This window comes from Dipodomys merriami, unplaced genomic scaffold, assembly GCF_024711535.1.
Source record: "Dipodomys merriami isolate MVZ:Mamm:240054 unplaced genomic scaffold, mDipMer1.0.p SCAF_14, whole genome shotgun sequence".
NCBI lineage: Eukaryota > Metazoa > Chordata > Mammalia > Rodentia > Heteromyidae > Dipodomys > Dipodomys merriami.
The window spans coordinates 38,460,688-38,477,485 of record NW_027202715.1 but is presented as its reverse complement, the minus strand read 5'-3'; the positions used below and the strand labels follow the sequence as shown (position 1 = coordinate 38,477,485).

The 16,798-nt window shown below is 40.0% G+C and overlaps 1 protein-coding gene across 5 annotated transcripts in view; it reads right to left on the bottom strand.

Moving 5' to 3' along the window:
• The window catches only part of LOC138826167 (ectonucleoside triphosphate diphosphohydrolase 1-like), a 96,326-nt gene that overhangs the window by 27,368 nt on the left and 52,160 nt on the right, over window positions 1-16,798 (bottom strand). For 4 of the 5 annotated variants that reach the window (XM_070021306.1, XM_070021302.1, XM_070021303.1 and 1 more), the window contains one exon: window positions 2,343-2,470. In XM_070021306.1, coding sequence (XP_069877407.1) covers window positions 2,343-2,470 — 128 coding nt within the window. Of the gene's footprint in view, window positions 1-126; window positions 166-2,342; window positions 2,471-16,798 lie in introns of those variants that run through there. The other variant, XM_070021305.1, reaches the window with a different exon arrangement.

Sequence of the window (16,798 nt, the reverse complement as noted above, 5' to 3'; positions counted from 1 at the left end):
ATTATTAATAAAATACTAAGCTATTTTTTATATATTTTCTTGTAGTCTTTTAAAAATACTGTCATCTTACAGTACATGCAATTTTGTCCTAAGCTAGTTCGGAATGGTACATGTGATTTTACTGACCATAATAGAGCTCCACAAGCTATGCCGCAGGAAAGGACGTGGTCTGGAAGAGAGAACAGTAGAAATGATCTTTCTTGGCAGGAGTGCCCACAAGTGCAGGGGCCCTTGTGAAGACTGGAGATACAGGCTCTTATATGGAGTATATATGGACTCAGGGCAGATGCCCCCTAGGATGGAGGTAATTCTACCTGCATGAATGTCAGAGTGCCAGCCTTCAGGATAGGTCTCTTAGATGTGGAGAAAGAGAAAACTGGAATGTCAGGTGGCCTGCTTATGTCTCTGCAAGAGGTAGGGCATTTAACCTTCTCATATGAGTCTCTTCATTCAGAAAACAACTCCAGTGGCATAGGCTGTTTTCAATTATCAGGTCACAAAGCTTCTGTTCTAGGCCTTTGCCTAGAAACTCCTTTTCCTGGGATCCTGGACTTCTCTAATCCCTTCACATGAGGAGTTCATTAGAATGCCTATATTTTTCCTCTAAGGAAATAACTGACTACATGGTGTAATTATATATTATAATGACTATTTAAGTTCCATATTCTATATTCTCTGTTAAGAGTGTAAGCTATCTGAGGGTAGGTCTACTTAGGCACAAAGAAGGAATGAATGAATGGGAAAGAGTAGAACTGTATGATTCCTAATCCCATCCTAACAGGTTAGAATTTACAGTCTAGTATAAAGTAGTGGTAAGACTATGGTTTGAATGCTTCCTCTTCCAATACTCACATGTTGAAAACTTAATCCCCAATGCAATCATGTTAGGAGGTGAGGCCAGTTGGGGTTGTTTAGGACATAAAGGCTCTGCTTTCATGCACAGGACACAGTAGAATAGGCTTTGGTGAATGGGTCTGTTCCACATAAGGCACTAGAATAAATAGGTACTATGCAGATGATACCCCATGTTATATAAGGCCCCTGAGCATCCGCAGATTTCACTATCTATAGGAGAAGTTCTGGAACTACCCCCTGAAACAGAGCCCCTGAGTAACAGCTCTACATTCATCCCCATGATATGTAGGATGATCAGGGTACTAATTTACAAACCTTAACAATAAAGAAGTTTCCATTTTTGTCCCTTATTTTAGATTTTGTAAACTTTTTCATGATATGGATTAGTCATTCAATTTAGTTTTGAATTACTTCAGAGATATTTTTAACAATACTGGAGAGCAACAATGTCCAATAGAACTTTCTGCAGTAATGGAAATGTTCTGTGTCTGTAGTATCCAATAGTTCATTCCAATATAAAAAAATTCAGAAATCTTACTAAAATTAAAGTGTAACTTTGACAAATGACTACTTTTCACATATAAAGTTACCTTTGTAAAATAAGTTGGTGATATTGCTATAAAGATTCACTTTAACACCTATGGCTGCTCTTCATGCACTCACACTGAAGACCCTGTTCCATTTTGCCAGGGCAACTTAACAACACAGAACAGACTTGATGAATGAAGGAAAGCCACCCACGACCACAGTATTCACTGGGAACACAGAGCTCAAGTGTGTCATGGGTTTTGCCTTCTAGGCAGGCCTGCTTTCCAATGATGCAATACCAAACATGCAAAAAGGTCAAATCAAGAAAGCAATGGTGTGCTTTTGGAGCTGATAAACAAATAGCAAAACCAAGATGTCATGAGGCTTCCATTGTGAGTGAAGTTTTGCCAAGAGAACCAAAAGCACTCAACAGCGAATGGAAAGAGAACACGGACAATGTAACAGAATCAGCTCTGTTCTGACAAGGCTGTACATAGCCCACTGGGTTGAACTTGTGTGACAAAAGGACATCAATATAACCCCATGGCTCTGTCTACACAGCAAGTGATTTGAGTGTGTGGGAAAAGTTTCACAAGTCTGGCATACACATGCATCTTTCTACTCTTACAGAAACAAGAGAATATATTTCTATACATATGTGCCATAACCTCCTAGTCAGGATAACATCTGGGTATATCACTACCCACATGTCCATATGTGCTCATTAGTATATTGGCATCATCTGAGCACTTAAAGACAGGTTTATTGTCATTTCAATGACATTTTAAATTGGTATGTTTACAATGGAGTGAAAATGGTTGGCACTGAAGATCATGGTAGGTGAAATAAGCCAGATTCAGAAGCATAAATATTGCATGTGTTCTCATTATGGAATCTAGAGTTTTTAAAACATGAAAGTAGAAGGGAGGCTACTTGAGGGCACATAGGATTTGACTTGCCTTAACATTTTCTGGCAATGGTTTGTTCTGGGTCATCCCCACAGCAATCAACGCTATCACAGCTATGATAGAGGAGAAACCAAGGATGACCAGGATGTTTTTGGAGCAAAATTTCTTCAATTCAGAATCTAAAACCAAAATCAAAAGACAAATAATCAACAGGAAATCGATAAACAATGACTTTCCTCACTTTTATGTCTGGTTTTGTGATAGCTATTTGGAGACACCAGAAACACTTTTCAACCAATCTTTATCTGTGGGGCACTTACAAAGTAATCTGGAAATCACTCAAGAACAAAAGGATTTGTTCATACTGTGATAAAGGTCAAGACTGTGTCAGTTTTACATCGGAGAATGGACAAAATTAGGCCACTGATCAGATATGGAACAAGAGGGAAGTCTCTCAAATTGGGCATTTGTTTAGTAGGTAATGTAAATCTATCAAAAATACAAGTAACACAACAACCAGGATTAACCTCATTTAAAAAAAAACTTACCATAGAATATTTAATATTCTTAAAAGTATCAGGTATATTCATAAAACACCAAATCCTACTACTCCATGACATTTTCTGACTTGATAATACCTTTTGCATTTCAACCACCCTTACATGTTAGTAAACTATTGGTAATGGAGTAGAACCTGAGGAACTATGACTATTTCAGGACATCATTTATATTATCTTTTCTGCCCTTAGTCCCACCCTGTCAAGGGAAAGAAAAACTCCTGGAGAGAACTATTGAGAAGTTAGCTTGATTGAAACAGATCATAGAGAGAAAGTAAACAGGAAATTGAGTGGTTACACCATTCTTGCCACTCTGACATCTTAAACTCTTCCTCATTCACCTCCCAAATTATCCTCAAACTTCTTAAGTTTTTTTTCTTTTTTCTTTTTCCAGAGCTGAGGACCAAACTCAGGGCCTTGCTCTCGCCAGGCAGGAGCTCTTCCCCTGAGCTAAACCCCCAGCCCCTCAAACTTCTTAAGTTTTGAGGAAGAAAGATAGGATAACATAAGCAAGAAGCATATAGAAACTAGATGGGTTCTTCAGAATAGTCTTCACTAAGTACACAGGATGGGATTAAAGCAGCTGAAAGAGGACCCCCAAGTCTCTCCTCCAATTTTTCCTGGTCTGCAGTACCTGGCTAAGGGCAGATGATGAAATTATGGATTTTTCCTCATGCTCTTAAGCAAAAGCTTGCAATTTATTCAGAAGACTATAATTGTTTAAGTCTCCAGTTATCATCAATCCCCAGAATCTTGAAGCAGTCTTTACTAGCAGATCGAATAATAAAAACATGAGGATAAAATGTCTTATTACCAGGCTGGGAATGTGGCTTAGTGGTAGAATACTTGCCTCGCATGCATGAAGCCCTGGGGTCAATTCCTCAGTACCACATACACAGAAGAAGCCAGAAGTGGTGCTGTGGCTCAAGTGATAGAGTGCTAGCCTTGAGCAAAAGAAGCTTAGGGACAATTGCCCAGACCCTGAGTAAAAGCCTCAGGACTAGCAAAATAGAACAAAAAAGGAAAAGTCATTTTAGTGATATGTTATCTATTGCTCCCAAATGAAGAAGGGCCAATGAAATATACAACATTTGTGCCCTTTCCCCCTCTGCCTTCCAAAATGACTTCCATTTTGTTCAGACATCTGATTTCCCCCCAAGCTTAGGGATGGACCTAATTTATCATCAGTATAACATCCTGTTCTCACCAGTGATTTGTTTCCACAATGGGTAAATAGAGTCTATGAGAACTTAGAGTCTATGAGAACTTAAAGTATCATGGGCCATGAGTTTACAATTCAGTTAGGGAGACAGATAAACCAGAAAAGTAGTACATGAGCAAGTGATTTCAGATCATGATAAGGGCTAAGAAAAAATTAAAGCCAAGGAATGTTATAAAGCAAGTGCAGCAGAGCTAGGGATGGGGAAAAGGGAATTAGACTAAGAAAAATGTCAGGATAGGTGACATTGGTGATAAGACCTGGATGATAAGAAAAAAGGTGAGAAAGAATAGAAACATCCACAAAGATGGACTAGAAACTTCAAAGGTCCTAATTGGGAACTAGCTTGATGGAACTATAATTGTTCCTTCCTTCTCCTAAAGAAAATATTTCCTAACTCCTTATGATCACTAAGCAGTAGGGTATACATTTTTCCACGTTTGCATTTCCAGAATATAGTCAAGTCTTTCATAATCTTATTTCATTTTTCATACTTGTATTTACTGAAAAAATTGTGCCCTAAGAGCTCTTAGCTCTTACTTTTGTGATGGCAACAGCAGAATAGTGATTGTGTAATTACATTTTGGCAGGCTTGGGTAGCACACAGCATTAATACAAAAACCCTTGTGTTAACACTATGGCAGACAACTGTGCTGTAACATGTAACACTAATCAATTACAATCAGTTTCCTTTTTTTTAATATAAGCCATCAAAAGTAGTTTAAAACCTGGTAGTCCTTCTGCGTGTTCATTTTATTCTATTTCTTATTCAAGATCTGATACAAAAAAGAATGTATAGGAATGTATAGGCATGTACATTCATAATTTTCAAATTCTTTATTATAAAAATGTGGCTTTTGTTTTCATTTAATCTGAATTGTCCAGAGAGGAGTAACTAAAACCCTGTTTTGTTTTAAATGAAAAACATGCTAGATAGTTGCGCAGGGCTTGATCACATGCAGGAAACCAGACTCTTCTCAGGAAGTGGTGCTAGACAGGGAGGTGTAAGTGGACACATCCGGGCATGCTCATAAAAGGGGAACGACTCAGATGGTCCTTCCACTTCTTATACCCGCAGAGCTCTTTCAGATCCAGCTATTGCTGTGGTCAAGTTTTATTACTGAAAATTCACACTCACCATCTTTCCCATGAAGAGCCTCTTTTGGACTCACAGAAATGTGACTTCTATCATACAATGTAAAATGGTATTTCAGGAAACAATTTCAAGAAATAACTTTTCCAAAAATATTAAATTGAATACTATTTTCTTCCTATGAGTTGGATCACTATACTGGGGAATTAAATGCTGTCATCCTTTGTCTTTTTCTTTTCTATGTGACAAGTGAAAGGGTTTGTCTGTTTAAAAGAGTGAACTACAGCCAGGCAGTAACTTCAGCTTTGAGAAAATACAGATTGATTCAAGCCAATTAGCTACATCAGAAGCAAAAATTAAAAAAAAACCTGATTTAAAAATTTTTCTAAATCATCATGATGTTCAGTTAGAATGTATAATATCTTGAAACATTATTCCACCTGTAAATAGCTTTGGGAAACTGACATGTTGTGTTTCAGGTAAAAGCAACAGGATTTTACTTGGTAGATCTAGTTCAAATGACTAAATTCAAATTGTTTCCAATTTCCACACTTAGCCTTATTAGAAAACAGCCAATGCTGGACACTGGTAAGTAAACATCAGCAAAGTGCTGTGGTCCTTTTTGTGTTGACAGTGAAGCTCAGAGGGACTGGTCTCAATTTGGTTCCACCCTTCCCCCAGCTCCTAGAAATGGTCTGCCATCTTCCTTCCTCTTCACCAAAGACCTCACATTTAGGGGCTTTATGACCCTTTCTTCATTGAGCAGAGTGCATAAAGTGACATGTTGAAACCCTTTTGCACAAAAGATTCTTCCTTATTTTCTTTATCTCAGGTTCTCTTATTCCAACTTCTTCTATGGTGATATTTACCACTCTCACCCCTAGTTCTCATCACCACTGCCTCTTTTCTGATCTGTAACATCCCTTTCTGGGGACTCCCACCCTTCCTACTTCTCTTCCCTATCAGAATCCAGCCTTTAATGGCTGAAGAGAAGATCTTTTATAACTGGAAGCTCTTTCTGACTGAGAACCTATGGGAGCTCCTTGCTCTTTGCTCTGTCCAATATCATAATGCTTGATACTATGATACTATGATATATGATACAACAAATGGAAATAAGCTTCCTGAGGACAGGGGCTTTTTTCATGGACTTATCCCCAAGTTGGGTGAATGAATGAATGAATCAGTGAGTGAATGAATGAATTCACTATTTTTTTTCATTATGACATTTTCTTTACTTGTAATTCCATTCCTTTTATTCCCTACCATTTTTTTTCTTTCTCTCCTTCAATATCAGGCTTATTAGAAGGGTACATTCCCCCCCACCCCAAGCTCATTCATTTTTCTCACAGCTCAATCATTCCAGTAGTCCACTATTCGTGTGCTACTTCTACAAACTTAATGGTTTGAACTGAAGTTTTGTAGTGCTATGGTTACTGAAGAGGGGAGTATGTTTTGTTCATTCTTTCAACTAGTCAACAATTATTGAGTGCATTATACTATGTGCTAGATTTGTCATAGGCACTGAGACACAGCTGTAAACAAATAAATGTCCTCATCTTCATGGTATTTCTATTCTAGTTTGGAGGAAAATGTAATAAACAAGATAAGTAAGATAAATGGAATGTTGTGTAATTGCAAGTGCTAAGGGAAGGGAAAAGAAAGTTGAAGAAAAATGGGTTGATTAGACATGGCCTCTGAGCAGGTCATGTTGAGAGTCAATAAAATGCACACCTTTGGTAAAGAGCATTTAAGGCAACTGTAGATGTATATGCAAAAGCACTGAGGTAATATAGTGCCTGGCTAGAATGCTGGCTAGAATGGGGAGAAAAATAAAGGATGGTCAGAGGGGTAACTGGGTGCTTTGCTCCACATAGCTTTTAAAGTCCCAGTGAGGGCTTTGTCTTACTCTATGTGATAGTACTTATTCAAGAATAATTTGTATAATTTATATCCAGCATGTTAGAGGTAAACAAGAACCATCAGGAACCACTGAAATTCCTGGAGAGTGAGGGTACAGTCTTTTATTTAAATATATATTTGTTCTTTGATTTCTTTTTTTTATTTTTTCAGGTGTGTGGGGGGGAATGGGAAGATCCTGTATTTCCCCTGTTTCTGTAACCAGTCTCTTGGTCTGCTTACGGTGTTTGGTCTTCCTGTGACTTGATTGGTTTCTTTTTTTTGGGGGGGGGGTCCGGTAATGGGGCCTGAACTCTGGGCCTGGGCGCTGTCCCTCAGCTCTTCAGCTCAAGGCTAGCACTCTGCCACTTGAGCCACAGCGCCACTTCCGGCTTTTTTCTTTTTGCTTACGTGGTGCAAGGCAAGCCTCTTCCACTGAGCCACCTTCCCAGCCCGAGGGTACAGTCTTTTTTTAAAATTTATTTATTTATTTTTTATTGTGAAAATACTGTACAGAGGGGTTACAATTACATGGGCAAAATAATGAGTACATTTCTTATCAAGCATTGTAGCCTCCTCCTTTGTTTCCCCTTCCCATTCCTTCCCAGCCTCCCCCCCCCCGCCCCCAATCCTCCCCGCCCCCCCCCCCACCAAAGTTGTAAAGTTCGTTTTTTGACATAATGACTTGTACTTCTCATTGTTGCAACAGGTCCACCTGTATCCTTATTTAAACGACTTGTTTTTCCCCTTCCCCTCCACAAATTATACGGACATCAAATACAGTGAAAGCAGGGGTTATACTATGGGGGAGGGACATACAAAGCAACAAAGAAATAATGATGTAGAGGTAGATACATTATTGCTATCAGCTCTACCAAATCTATATCAAAATGGGGTGCTGGTGGCTCACATCTATAATCCTAGCTACTCAAGGGGCTGAAATTTGAGAATCAAAGTTCAAAGTCAGCCAGGGCAGTCCATGAGAATCTTATCTCCAATTAACTACCAAAAAAAAAAAAGCTGAAAGTGGAGATACGGTTTGTTATAGTACTAACCTTGAATAAAAAAGCTCAGGGATAGCACCCAGGCTCTGCGTTCAAGGCCCAGAATCAGTTTTCTAGGTGTATTGAGAATTCAACTGGAGAGGCTGTCTAGACTGTTCTCATTGATGATATCCCCTGTGTAATATCTTTTACAATCATGGAGTCTGCACTCCTGACTCCAGAAGCTTATGGATAAGTGATAGAAAACTGAAGTTATGATTCTCAGGAAGATTAAAGGATATGCCCAGTTATATAGCTTACAAAAGGTAGAGCAGAGATTTGATGTAAATCTTCCAATCCCAATCCAATGCTTTTCACCATTATCCTTCATTAGAGTTGTATAGAAATTATTTGGCTCATTCTTTCTTAGATGTTCAATTTTACTCAAATGAAAAGATTTTGTACCCTTCACATTTCTTCAAATAATCAATCCAGAATAAAGGATAAAGCAGTTTAACTTGTTTTTTCATTGTCCATGTTTCACTTACAACAGCACAAGCCAAAAATGAAGCTCAAGACCTCAGTGATGACTCAGTAACAAAAGACAGAGGTTAGAGGTGGAAAATTATATGATGAAAGGCTGGCAGACACAGGTGAGAAGATAAAGAGTATAAGGGATGAGAGAGTGGGTATGAAAGAAGAGGAAGAGGGGAAATTTGAATAAATAACCAATGTATGTACTTGTTTTACTAATTTATTTCTCTTTGTTGTGGTGGTGCTGGGACCCACTGTTCTCTTAAACCACAGACCTCAGAGAAGTTATTGGCTTTTTGCTATGACATTTTTATTTCCACCCTTTGATATTTTAATTGGCTGGCAACTCCAGTTCATTAGCCAGGAAAGGAATGTATTCATCTTAAAGCCTGGCTGATACTTAGTGGACCAACTGACATTCAGTTTTGGTGGAGGAGAGCACACTAAGAGACCTCCAGGCACTGGAGATGGAAGTAGAGTGCAAAATCAGCTCTTCCTGCAAACCAGATTCTACCAAGCCCAGGCTGCCCCAACCCACAGTTCTTGTCTATTGTGCTCTTCTCCGCTCAGCAGATGTAACCGACTGCACTTGCTTGTGCTTGACTCAAAAAAATGTTAATAGGGGCTGGGAAGGTGGCTCAGTGGTAGAGTGCTTGCCTTGCATGCATGAGGCCCTAGGTTCGATTCCTCAGCACCACGTAAGCAGAGAAGAGCCGGAAGTGATGCTGTGCCCAAGTGGTAGAGTGCTAGCCTTGAGCTGAAGAGCTGAGGGACAGCACCCAGCCTGAGAGTTCAGGCCCCACACTGACAAAAAAAAAAAAAAGAGTTAATAGTTGCAAAAACCAAGAGCCAACAGAGGCTCTGTGTGTGGTAACTAAGAAATTTTCTTCCTTCATTTTTTCTCTTTACCATCCACCCCATTTGGCTGCTCCTGGATTCTGTTGCCCATAGATTACATTGAGCATAAAAGGCCTTTGTGGTCAGGATCGCATCCCATGTTTAAGTGTCGTGCTGGAAAGGAGTTGTTTCCGGCAAAATGATGTCACTGAGACTACAGACAGGAATTCCCTGTGTGCTAGCCAAAAGGCATAACAATCTGGTGTATTGAAGGTCTCTTTAATAAGCACATTGCTTCTACTAAATGAATCTTCTTCCATATCTGCAATTTAAAAAAATGTACCCTAATAAAGCTATTCCTTGTCAGCTGCAGCTGCATTTGTCAACAAGCTGTGTTTATTTGCAGACAGTGGGAAAGACTGAGAAAAATCTATCCTGGCCCTGCATCACCAGTCTGGGTAGTTGTGGAAGCAGCATGAATTGACTCACTTTGCTTGCATAGACTTAATAGCCTCTTGTTTTATGTATCTTGCATGCATAAATTCACTTGTTTCGATCTTTTCATTTTCATTACCATAATGTGTAAAATATAAATATAGAGCTAGGCAAAATCCTAGTTTATGGGGACCGAGACTGGTGGTTTAAGGTCAACTCAGGCAGAAAAGTTCATGAGACACTCTTCTCAACCCATAGCTGGACTTGTGGTTATGAACTGTTTTCTCAAGTCATGGGGAGGCTGAGATTGGGAGGACTGAGGTTCCAGGGCAGTGTGGGCAGAAAAAGTCCACAAGATTTCATCTCTACAGATGAAAGCTGGATGTGCTAGCATGTACCAGTCATCTTAGCAACAACTGGAAGCTGAAAGCAGAGGGATTTCAGCTCAGATGCATAGTCAGGCTGAAAGTGGGACTCCATGTCAAAAATAACTAGGGGTTGGAGGTGTAGCTCAAGTGGTAGAGCAGCAGCATAGCAAGCCATGAGGCCCTGAGTTCAGACCTTATCTATCATCTATAGAAAGATATGCTATAATCAAAGTAAAAGTAACCAAGAAAAATGTTTTCAACATTATGAAATACTTGGTTTCCCTAAAACATAAGTCATTAAAAACCATTAAAATGATTGAGTCTCAGATAACAGACAAAAAGTAAATGGGCAAATCAAAAACAGGAATCACATATTCTTAACAAACTAAATGTATCCTAATTGCTGTTTTATCAGAGGAATAAAAAAACTAATTTTTAAATAAATTTATAATATTTACTCCTCACTTATTGGAAGAATGTTTAAATGTTAATGTAGACATTGAATAGTCATCAAGAATTGGAGCAACCAGCCGGGCGCTGGTGGCTCACGCCTGTAATCCTAGCTACTCAGGAGGCTGAGATCTGAGGATCATGGTTCAAAGCCAGCCCGGGCAGGAGAGACCATGAGACTCCTATCTCCAATAAACCACCAGAAATCTGGAAGTGGCGCTGTAGCTCAAGTGGTAGAGCGCTCACCTTGAGCTGAAGAGCTGAGGGACAGCGCCCAGGCCCAGAGTTCAAACCCCACGACCGACAAAAAAAAAAAAAAAAAAAAAAAAAAAAGAATTGGAGCAACCAGAACTCTTATGTATTCCTGCTAAGGATACCAAATGGACCGGCCACTTTGAAAAAGTGGTTGTCAGTGTGTTATGAGGTTAAATATATCCGTGGCTTCTCCATGTGCAGATTCAACCAACTGTAGACCAAAATATTTGGGAAAATAGTAACTGTACTGAACATGTAGACTTCTTTGTCATTATTCCCTAAACAATACAGCATAACAACGCTTTACTTAGCACTAATTAAAGGTGATAATTAAAGGTAATATAATGTATAAGAAGATGTGTATAAGTAATATGCAAATACCGTGCCATTTTTTATTTATGACTCTAACCATAAAAATCCATGGATTTTTATATCATTCAAGGATACTGAGGTAGAACTGCATACATTTCCCATATGACCACACAATCCCACTTTTATGTATTTACCTAAGTGGAGAATGTCCACTTATTCTAAATATTTCTAAGAGCTTTACCCAAATTTATTAGAAACTAAAGATAATCTAAATGTCCATCCATCAACTGGTGAATACACAAATTGGCTTACAACCCTACAATAAAATTTTAGTTAGCAATTAAAAAGGAATAGACTACTGGTCAGTACAACAACATGGATGAACCTTAAAGGCATTTATGATCACCGAAAGAAGCCAGACTCAAAAGGCTGCACCCTGTCTTATTAACATTCTATTCTGGAAAAGGCAAAATTAAAGGTAGACATCGATATACATTTCTGGAGAGACATAGAGTACTTGCAACAATAGTAGACACTTGAGAAATGGGCCTGGAGTTCTACCACAGAACAGGTAGCAGGGTCCCCAAGATTACCTTGGGTTTGATGATTCACTGGAAGGTCTCACAGGACTCCACATATAGTCATATTTAAGGCAGTATTTGATTACAATAGAAGAATATGAAGAAAAATAAAAGAAGACAGGAGCTGGGAAGGTGGCTCAGTGGTAGAGTGCTTGCCTTGCATGTATGAGGCCTGGGTTTAATTCCTCAGCACCACATAAGCAGAAAATGCCAGAAGTGGTGCTATGACTCATGTAGTAGAGCGCTAGCTTTGAGCTGAAGAGCTGAGGGACAGAGCCCAGGCCCAGAGTTTAGGCCCCATGACTGACACCCCCCTCCCCCGCAAAAAAAGAAGAAGACGACAAGATACATGTGGGGATATAAACAGGGGGAACTCTGGTACACATTTCCAAGGGTCCTCTCTAAGCAGAGTCACATGGGACCTGCTCAGTCTCCCCGGCAATAAGTTGTGACAACACATATGAAATGTCTACCATGGAAGTTCACCAAAGACCTGTGCCCAGGGCTTTCTCTGGCTGCTAGTCACAGGGATACCTTCTATCTAGTGTGATACTCAAACATGCTCCCAGAAGAAAACAAACCAGGTATAGTAAGCCACCCGCACCAGTCCTGGGAATGGTGGGAACTCTTCCAAAGTCCAAGCTCCCAGACGCCACTGAGGGGTTAACTATCACAAAAGGTCTCCTTGAACGATGGCAACTCCTTTCTACACAGGACAATTCTTGTGGCTCTCTTCACTTCCTCCCCATTCCTTTTCCTTTTCTTACCCTCTCCTGTTTGCTCCCTTAATTTTCTGGGCAATTTATAACTTAATGGAAATTTGTGGACAATCCAAGGGTTTGTGTTGAAAGGAAAAATTCCAGTTAGCTAGTTTCCAGTAAAGTGGCAATGAGAATAGAGCCAGGAAGCTGGAAAACTGGTAGATGGGAAGCTATGCTTTAGAGTTCAATGTTGAGTTGGTGGACTATCCTTTCCAGCATCCTGTCAGCCAGTCAAAATCTGATTAATTGGAGCATCCTTCTCAGGGTTCCCACTTGCCCATCTTTTCCAGATCAAGGTCATGCCAGTTGTACTGTTTACAGAGCAGAACTGTCAGGTCTTCTTGGCTTAACTTTGGATGGATTTAAAGCTCTAACCTGAGGAAAATTTGGCATTTTTCCTCAGTACCAATACTTCCATATATCAGTATGAATGAGTGTTCCTCTCGTTAAGAGACAGTCAAGCTCTAAATACCCATCAAACTTCATCAAACATCATCCAGTATCTAAGCATCTGTGTCTCTGGACCTTTCAACGAATAGCTATACTTTAGATATGTAACAACTCAATTTAGAATCAATTAGCAAATACTTCCTATCAAGAATATGACAGGCTGGGAATGTGGCTCAGTGGTAGAGTACTTGCCTAGCATGCATGAAGCCCTGGGTTCAATTTCTCAGTACCACATAAACAGAAAAAGCTGAAAGTAGCACTGTGGCTCAAGTGGTAGAGTGCTAGCCTTGAACAAAAAGAAGCTCAGGAGCTGGGAAGGTGGCTCAGTGGTAGAGCACTTGCCTTGCATGCCTGAGGCCCTGGGTTCGATTCCTCAGCACCACATAAGCAAAAAGAAAAAAGCCGGAAGTGGCGCTGTGGCTCAAGTGGTAGAGCACTAGCCTTGAGCTGAAGAGCTGAGGGACAGCGCCCAGGCCCAGAGTTCAGGCCCCACAACCGGACCCACCCCCCCCCCCAAAAAAAAAGAAGCTCAGGGACATTGTACAAGCCCTGGCAAAAAAAAAAAAAAAAAAAAAGATAGGCTAGTCAGTGGCTCATTAAAATGATTGAGTCTCAGATAACAGACAAAAAGTAAATAGGCAAATCAAAAACAGGAAGCACATATTCTTAAACCAAATGTATTCTAATTACTGTTTTATCAGAAGAATAAAAAACTATTTTTAAATAACTATATAATATTGACTCCTCACTTACTGGAAGAATGTTTAAATGTTAATGTAAACATTGAATAGTCATCAAGAAGTGGAGCTTATAATTTCAAGGAGACAGAAATTGGAAGGGTAAAGGTTCAAGGCTAGTCCAAGAAAAAAGTTAGCAAGAACTTATCTCAACAAGAAAAGCTGGACATGGTGATGCATGCCCTGCCATCCAAGCTATGTCAGAGGCATAAGTAGGAGGATCATAGTCCAAGCCTACCTGGGCAGAAACCACAAGACCCTATCTGAAAGATAGAGTAAAAAGGATGGAAATGTGGCTCATGGTGAAACACCTGCCTGGCAAGTGCAGGGCCCTGAGTTTAAACTTTCAGTGCCCTCCCCCCTGCCCCCCCCGCGCATGCACACACACACACACACACACACACACACACACACACACACACACACACACACACACACACACACACACACACAAAGCAACAGACAATCATTCTCTAGAGTTTTTCCTAAGTAAGAGTGTTTAGAGGAAGATCCCTTGACCTTGAAGACAGGAGGTTCTTCTTAAAGGAACACTACAAAGACCAATATATAACAGATAAAGGTTTCTTCTACCAAAAACGACTACATTTTCATCAAATCCAGAATATGAGTATGTCCTACTCAATACTATACTCTGAATGAGGAAGACTATGCTAGTGTGTTGGGGACAGGGTCATCTGCACTGAATAAAAAGGCAATGAAAATAATTTGTCATTGCATCTGTAGCATGTTCTGAGGGAGAAGGAGCCCTGGTATATAGATTTGAATATGGCATTTTCTTGAAAAGTTCTTTCTCACAGTGAAGAAGAATACCCTCTTAAGAATAATCAAATGAATTTCTTGTTCTCAAATTTCATGCTCACCAAGCAATTGTAAGAGTCAACATAAAAGCCGCGTTTTTTCTGGGCCCATGAATTAACTAAAAGCAGGACACAATACAGGCATCCAGGTCTCCACTTTGCATCTGTACCCTTTGAACTGAGCCATTCTCTCCTACAGTCACTTTGCAGTCACCTCCAGGAAAAGGCAGGCCTCTTGTATGGAAGGCAAACTGCTCCATAGGCAGGCAATGACTTCTTCCTATCATCTCATGGCAAAAGGCAAACTGTCCCAAAGAGAACCACCAGAATCTCAGGACAGAGCAGCTGCCAGACAACAGTGACTGGCTTGCTCCTGCTCCCTTCAAGTGGTAAAGTGACTACAACTTCCCCATAACCTTTCCTGAGACAACGGACTGACAGGCCATCTCTGACCTCCAACCCACTCTGAACCTGCCTGTGACTTGGAACTCTTTTAACTATGTATACCATTTTTACTCTCTGATTCTCCTTATTTAAACTAAAGTCAATGGCTATATCCAAATACAGCTGAAGATGGCTGAATGCTGTTTTCTGATGGTTGCCAAGCAATAAATCTTTTCTGCTCTTCATGTCTCTTTATTAGGCATATGGGGCCAAGGAGCCAGATCTGACATGTGCAACTTCCTGGAATTTAGGCCTGGATCCTCCTAAAAATCAGTTTCACTAACTTGGCAGGCAAATTTTTCTACAAGGTAGACAAGGAGCTGACCTTTGTTCAATAAATGGATATTATGTTTCATATATCCATCTTTTTCATGGACTCCCATCCTTTTTATTTTCATATGTATGTATATATAATTTTTTAATTATCCTCATGTAGTTGTAGCATTCTTTTAGTCTGTGGGGTGAAGTATGTTCTCTGTACCTATAAAACCTGGGTTTCCTATAAAATACTAAGGTATTCCACAATAATATGCACCGGAGCCAGAGTCAGCACACTCTGAACTTGTTGCCTACACTCAGCTGCCTGCTTTCTCCTTTACTCAGGCTCATAGAGGTAGAAGGGTTGCAGCCCTACAAAAAGTCAATATGGGAGGGCCATAGACAAGATTGACTCCCATTTCTTCTCTCCTTGGAATTACCATCATGTTCTAAGTGGAAGGAAAAATGTCTTCACAGTAAGTGAAGTAAGTATATAGTATGCTACTAGGAAATGACTACCCAAATAATTTGAATTCTTCTTTTTCTTTTGGTCAGTCATGGGACTTGAACTCTGGGCCTGAACACTGTCCCTCAGCTCTTCAGCTCAAAGCTAGTGCTCTACCACTTGAGCCACTGTGCCATTTCTGGTTTTCTAGTGGTTTACTGGAGATAAGAGTCTCATGGACTTTCCTGCCTGGGCTGGCTTTGAGATCCTCAGATCTTATTCTCCTGAGTAGCTAGGATTACAGGCGTGAGCAACTGGCACCCGGCTTTATAATTTGAATTCTTTATAAAAATTCCTAAAACCCAAAGGCTCTTGAGAATACATGATTTGAAGAGGAAAATTCTATTCCACCTTCTGAGAAAGTCTTTGTTGTCTTAAGTTGACCTTTAGGAATCCTTAGGTATGGAACCGCTAGTAAAGACAATATTTGGATATCACTTCTTCAGAATTTGGTGTGGCAAAGCTGTTTCCTCAAAGACCTTTATATGGTGCTGGCTTATCCTATTTCTCTCACCTTCAGTTCTTTCCTTCTAACATCCTTCCCATACCAGTTCTTCAAGTAACTTCTGATTTTTGTTTGTTTTCTCTTCACATGATTCAAATTCCTAAACTCTATCTCTATCTCTATCTCCCAACTCACTCCCAGACCCACTGTCTGCAGCTTCTGCCCCAAAGTTAATCATACAAATGCCAGGAACCATCTCTGAATCCAGTGGACACATTTCAGTACTTGAATTTCCTGTAGAATTTTGTTACACTCCACTTCTTACTACTTAACTTCTTACTTGGCTTCATGACACCACTGAGCTCTTCTAGTAACCTTTCTATTTCTCTGACCCCTGCTTTTCTGGTTCCATCTCTGCTTTATGCTCTCTAAATCTGGCTGTTCCACAGTACTGCATCCTGTGACCTTCATCCATCTCATACTCAGCTGAATGATGATGACTCCCAATTTCTATGGGAATAACTTTTAACCTGAGATGCCAACTCCCCAGTCTTTGTGGCCATGAT